Below are 6,452 nucleotides of genomic sequence, written 5' to 3'. Positions count from 1 at the left end.
CTAAAGAATGAAGACTTATCCATATGCAAGATTATCTTTATTTCTTCAATAGTTCGATTCATATGGTTTATGGATGGCTTTCGGGTTGAATATAGCACCTACATGTTTGACTATCTTTATTGGAATCAATTCCGATAATCAAATATTTTGGAAGGCAAGCAAACTTAGAAAGTTCTACTTATGGAAACCAAGATCCTGATTGTATGGACGAACATAATTGACGGGCTTTCAACACAAATCATCAAATGACTTAAGATCTCCTTAATTGATTCCGTCCAACGGGTAGATTGGAATAACTCATTTGGAAAGTGCCAACGGTCAAGAAGACATGAAGGAGTATTTAAGGCGGATTCTCCAGTTGTTCGATAGAGTGCGTGAAAGAAAAATTTCGAAGTCTGAAGCTTCATTGTTCCTTGCTATTTCATTCATTTAGCTCAAATTTGTACTCAAAAGAGAGAAAAACTCATTGTGTGACTTCGTGAAAGAGAAGCAAACTCTTCACTGAGAAGTTCAAATCATCAAGCTGTAAAATCTCTTTTGTTTCTTAGTGGAATCCAGCCAGTGGGCTGTCAGCATAGGAAAGTGGATGTAGGCTTGATTTAAGCTGAACCACTATAAACATTGTGTTCTTATTCTCTTCCATGAACTCATTTATTTTGTTTAAAGTTTTATCTAACTGCTAAATTCTGAATCCATTCATAGTCTGTCATTTTCTAAAAGCAAATTATTTCCATTGAGCCTTGCGAAATTTTTTGTTCACACCTATTCATCCCCCCCCTCTAGGTGTTGTTACTAGCCATTTCAGCACCGGTGGATGTCGTCGCAAGCCACTATTTAAACGTAAATCTCGGGGGAGACTAGCCCAGCATCCCACCGCCAGGGCCCCCCCACTTCAATTGTGATAGCAACACGAGGATTCGAACACCCGACCGCAGCATTGCAGGAGATAACGAACACCAATGCGGCTGCCCACGAGCGGGTTACTTGTGTTGATTGTTTGTTTGTATTATTTTTCTAAAATCATTGTGCAATTCCTAACACTATAATAGTTGTATAATAGTTGAGAAAAAAATGGAAATGACATTATATGTTGCCTACATTCATGGACAAAGCATTTATAAAAACTAGGTACACACTTAGAAAACGGCAACGAAACGATTCATCAGCTTATTTAAGGTCTGACAGATGCGGGGAACAGAAGGATGCTGAATGCTGAGATGTCCTTGAACTTGTTCAGGTATCTAATGGAGCTTTTTCGAATCTGACAAGGCAATTGTCCGAAGGATGTGGCAGTGGTAGATGTGACACTGGGCTCTTCGGATTTACTCTCTCCAGCCTGCATATACACACATGCAGGATTCAATAGTGAGGATATCATGGATGCTCTTATACTTGTGATTTATTGTAGGTCTCGCAGCATCTTGACGTATGAAAAGAATCACCCTAGCTAGTTGAACTTCCTTTAGTGAGTTTAGTACGATATTATAATTTTATTGGAATTTTAACGTTATCCAAGTTTAAGTTGTTTACTTATTCTGGAAGAATGCCATGTCTACATTTGTATATAATTCAAATAAATCTCATGTTTTGGTTGGTTTTCACAAGTATAGTCCGTGCAAACCGAATATTACATTTCCATTTGCACAGACTAATTATGTTCTCTAACATTTCTCCTTTTCCTAAAAAAAAAAAAAAAAACATTTCTCTCTTTTTTCAGATATTGAAAAGTAAAAGGAAATTAAGAAAAAAGAGAGAGTAAGAAGTAAGTACTGACTTGTAGTGAAGCAGGAACTGGTGGAGAAAGATGGAGATTTCGAGCTTGGCCAAATCACTTCCTGGGCAGAACCGGCTTCCAGCTCCAAATGGTAGGAAAGCTCCTGCTTTTGCATTAATGTTCTGAATCCCAAAGACGAGCCAAATTATTAAGGAAGTTCACCCTAAGAAAGAGAGAATCCGTGATTGAATTTTATCCTTTGACATGTTTTCTCTTCTTAAATCTTTTTCCTTGATTATGACTATGCTGTTAGACTTCAAATTATATTGTTCTCTAAATACCAAAAGCTCTTAAGATATACAAATATCCGCACGTAAAATGGTATATGATATTTTATTATGTTCTGAAACTTCCAATATTTTCATCAATTTCAAAATTTCAAGAGGAAATTAAAACTAGAAGTAAGAAGTAGATCTTTTTATGCTCAAGTAATTTAAAAAAGAGTTCATTGCTTTTTCATTTTTGTTGCCAGAGGAATTCTCATTAAGAAAATTGGGTGGGACCGGGGGGGAGGGGGGGGGAAGGGAAGGAGGGAGTACTTACTTCCCATCTAGATAGGTCAAATTTCTTTGGGTCCAAATAATTTTCTGGATCCATATGTACTGCCCTTGAACTGACCATGACTTTCCAACCTTTTGGTATGAGATAGCCTGTGACCAATAGTCCCATACGCCACATTTACATACATATCACGTAGATAGTTATGTATACATACATTTTCGCCACATATACGTAATTGATATGAATTAAGACCGTGAATAATGGTTAGCCAAAAAAAAAATCATGTTTAGTGAAGTTTCTTTATACTAACCATTGACGTTCACATCAGCTTTTGCCTCTCGAAAAACTGCAAATGAGAGACTGATTCTACGCAATGTTTCATCAACCACCTGTATATAAGATAAAAGCACATTAGTCTTGGATGTCATGTATCTCATCCACGGTGAGAGGATTTGCGGAGTTATGACATTAAGTACCAATTGACAAAAGTTAATGCTTTTGAATCGTCAACAGGCTTGCTTGTTGCAGATCATTTTCCGCTTACAACTTTTGAAATTTTGGGACTGTTATTACGTAAGCTCGTAGGACATATCTTTGCATGTCAAAGGTCGTGGGCTCCCATTATACGCGACACTTACCCTTGTAAGATACTGTGATTGCCTAATTTCCTTGAGGGTCAATCCACTCTGTGTAGCTGGTCTCCTGCTGATGATCTCCTCTTGCTCTTCCTGGAGAAAGAAGAAGACCAAATAAAACTTTGGCACCCTTTGGTTAGCTAATCAAATTCTGCGATGAAACCGTGACCTTACCTTTGCTTTTTGGAGGATATCAGGATGTTCATGGAGGTAAAGAGCAGCCCACATAGTGCCATGAGCTGAGGTTTCATGGCCAGCAAGCAAGTACATGAGCAATATGTCAATTATGTCCTCCTCCTCCAGTTTCCTCTTATCCTCATCTTCAACCTCCATTAGCATATCCAACATGTTCTTCCTCGTGATCGACCCATTCCTTCCCTTCAAAGCCTTCCTCTCATCCACAATAGCTTGGAGGATCTTAACCAGCTCTCTCCTCGCCTAACATTGATTAACAAGACAAGTTCGCTTATTGAGAACGTTTTCGATTTCATTGCGGTTTGCAAGGCCAAGGAAACACTCTGATGAATCTCCGTGTTTTGGCAAAATTACCAAGAGATCTAGTATTTGGTAGAGAAATAAAGCTAATAGTGGTAAAAAAGCAATAGTTTTGTGGATGAGATGTTTTTATAATTTAAATAACTGCCACTTTTGTGGAGACAGTAATTAATTGTGGTAAAACTGCAATAATTTTCACCTTGACGCCTCCGTGGAAAGTGAATCCGGGGAAGTTGATAGGTGCGGACTTCATTCCACGAGCCAAGTCACCGTACAAGATCTCCATGGTCTTGAAGTTGAAATCAACCTGATCCAAGCCAAAGAAGATGTTCGTAATGATCTTGAACGTGACCTTCTTCATCCCGGTCAAGAACTCAACCGGCTGGTCCGAATTCGACCACTCTTCCAAGGAAGCCACTATGTTCTCCTCAATCCCAGGGACGTACATCGACAGGGCCTCACTGCCAGTGATGGGAGCAGCTGTGAGCCGCCGGAGCCGTTTGTGCTCAGCGTTGGAGATGCTGTGGAATGATCTCCGGCCAGTTAATACCTTAACCGCTTTAGGGTAACCGAGCTTGAAGTTTTGGTCATCTGTCAATACTCGCCTACATGTCTCGGGTTTGCACACGATTATGCTTGGACTGCCAAACATGTAGGTTTTGTAGATACCTGTGGCTCCAAACCTGATTTTTCCAGTAGGATTGAATGTTATGTGTTAAGCAATTGCCTAGTGTTAAGGTCCACACCAAATTAAAACATATGTGACAAGTAATCTTTGTCAAGAATTAAAGGAAGTGTACAGAAATTTTTGCCTAGTGAGTCCTACTCTTAACACCTAATCAATAACATATAGCTCAGTTCTTTAGGAGGTGTATAGAAATCTTTCATCCGCCCGAGAGAAGATTAACAATAATCTAATTGTGCATCAAAGCTCCAAGTTCATCAACTTGAGTTCAGCAGCACTGCAGCTACTGATGGGACCCTCTGTACATGGTAAATCCTAGTTATCAATGGGTTCTTTTTCCAGTCAAATTTGGCTAAGGAGTCTTTTGACAAGGACAATCATGTCTTTCCACACTTTAGACCGGTTCTTCACTTTAGACCGGTTCTTTGTTTTTTCGCCTTTTGGGCCCCTGGACCAAGCAAATTCAAGGGCTTGATCCAAGAAAAGGTTTTCAGTCAGAAGGAAACAACCACCGTGGAAAATTTTTCCCTACGTTTCAAAAGGGAAAGTTCCCTGTCAAAATTCACTTTTTACTTTTTCTTTGGCTGAAAACAACGTATGAAGCAAGTGATTTTTGTGGGACACAAATGCTCAAGCACCTCAATTTAAAGTCGGCATGACATGAGGCGATAATTGCTATCAGATGATTTTAAAGAATCTGCATAAAATTCAAAAATCAAATGAATGGCAACCAAGTACTTTTCACTAGGGCTTACATAGAAGTAATTTCAATCAAGCCTGCCATGCCATCATAACTAGACCAATGTGTTCCATGCATAGATAAATTGTAATGATCCATTTCTCTCTAAGTAATGACATTTTTTTTAAAACTTTATTGAATCACTTTCAATTGATCTAAAAGTTATAAGATAAGCACACATATTATATCTTGTTGTTCTTTCTCATTGATTATGCCATGGATCAAGCAGAATTAGTTTTGGAATTTCAATCAATGCAATTTGCAGATATCACCCCTTAACCCTTGGAAAAGGTACAGTCCTCAAGTATATCTATCTATTTCACTCACAGTTTAGGATTACATCGTAGACCACACGACAAGGACCTGTGCATTTTCCGCTTGCAAAAAATAGAAAACCTAGTAACATTGTTATGATGTTCATGTCACTCAAATAAGCCAGGATACTCTAAAAGGAAAAGGGTAGTGGATGTCCCTGACATGTCGTTGATCACTTACACAAGATATGATGATTTTTTTTTTCTTTTGTTGCTAAATAGAAGCTAGTGATAGAAAGAAAAGAAGAGAGGTGACGAAGAAGACCTTGAGATGAAGGTAGAGAGGAAAGAGTCAGGATCATCAGATCTGAAGGCTCTCAGGAAGGACCACATCTTGCCCACCAAAGGCCAACCCATGTCACCAGGTGGAAGAGAGGCTCTCTTCTCTCCCAACCTGCTCACATATATCCACTCATTCACCCTCTTAAGAACCCCAAAAATGAACCCATATGCAACTATCAATACTGCCAGAGCCACACTCGCAGCAACTTCAAGCTCCATCTCTCTCTCTCTCTCTCTCTCTCTCTCTCTCTCTCTCTCTCGTGTGGCTATAGCTTTTTCTTTCACACTCGTGCCTCGATACTTGTAAAGGCAAGCCACATTTATAGTTGCTTGGGCATTGGTTTTCTTTGGAATTTTGGTGGATAATTTTTAAATAATTTTTTCCATTTTCTTTTTTATATTTTTCCTTCTTAATTTTTTCTTTTATTTTTTTCACTAGTGGCCGACTGTGGAGGAAGAAAAATAGGGAAAATTGTCTAAAATATCTTAAACCTATTGCATTTTTGCCAATAAGCCCAAAACCTTTCAATTTTACTAATTGAGTCCCAAATTTTTTTATTTCTTGTCAATTGACTCCATCCAGCCAATTTTGGCCGAAATTCACTGACGTCGATGTTGGTCATCATATGTTGCATGACCAGCGTTGATGTGGACAAAAATTGTTTTTTTTTTTTTAAACTTTTTTTTCCCCTTCTCTCTTCTTCCTCTCTTGGTCAATCGCTAGGTGACTAGCTAGAGGCTATGACCAGTGAGAGTTGGCCTGCCAAGAACTGGCGAGGTTGAGCCTCATTTGCGACCGGTGAGGCCAACCCTTGCTCGACAAGGGCAAGCCTTGTCCAAGGCATGCAGGGGTGAAGGGTGACCTCATTGGTCGCAAGCGAGGCTCACCCTTGCTAGATTCAGTGAGGGTGAGCCTCGCCCAAGGCTTGCAAGGTCGTCCCTCGCCAAATATTGACAAGGGCAACCTTGCAAGAGGCCGACAAGGTCACCCATCACTAGCTCCTAGCGAAGCCGACTCTCACTAGTC

General features: G+C 39.6%; 1 protein-coding gene across 1 annotated transcript; it reads right to left on the bottom strand.

Moving 5' to 3' along the window:
• Nucleotides 1-1,072: 1,072 nt before the first annotated feature.
• Nucleotides 1,073-5,671, bottom strand: LOC104443188 (ent-kaurenoic acid oxidase 2). The gene is made up of 8 exons (XM_039311731.1): nt 5,409-5,671; nt 3,605-4,088; nt 3,085-3,348; nt 2,914-3,003; nt 2,586-2,664; nt 2,318-2,424; nt 1,775-1,896; nt 1,073-1,336 (listed from the first exon to the last, which is right to left on the bottom strand). The coding sequence occupies exons 1-8, from the start codon at nt 5,642-5,644 to the stop codon at nt 1,234-1,236; spliced, it is 1,485 nt and encodes a 494-aa protein (XP_039167665.1). The 5' UTR covers nt 5,645-5,671; the 3' UTR covers nt 1,073-1,233.
• Nucleotides 5,672-6,452: the final 781 nt, after the last annotated feature.

Source organism: Eucalyptus grandis, chromosome 4 (assembly GCF_016545825.1).
Source record: "Eucalyptus grandis isolate ANBG69807.140 chromosome 4, ASM1654582v1, whole genome shotgun sequence".
Classification (NCBI taxonomy): Eukaryota; Viridiplantae; Streptophyta; class Magnoliopsida; order Myrtales; family Myrtaceae; genus Eucalyptus; species Eucalyptus grandis.
The sequence above is the reverse complement of the archived record's forward strand: the minus strand, read 5'-3'. Positions and strand labels throughout refer to the sequence as shown.

What these genes read in the sequence shown, in the direction of transcription:
- LOC104443188 (XM_039311731.1), bottom strand. Translation starts at nt 5,644, where the DNA reads ATGGAGCTTGAAGTTGCTGCGAGTGTGGCTCTGGCAGTATTGATAGTT. An exon ending in CTTTCCACGGAGGCGTCAAG is followed by an intron (nt 3,349 to 3,604) that starts GTGAAAATTATT and finishes AATCAATGTTAG; the next exon opens with GCGAGGAGAGAGCTGGTTAA. An exon ending in ATATCCTCCAAAAAGCAAAG is followed by an intron (nt 3,004 to 3,084) that starts GTAAGGTCACGG and finishes TTCTTTCTCCAG; the next exon opens with GAAGAGCAAGAGGAGATCAT.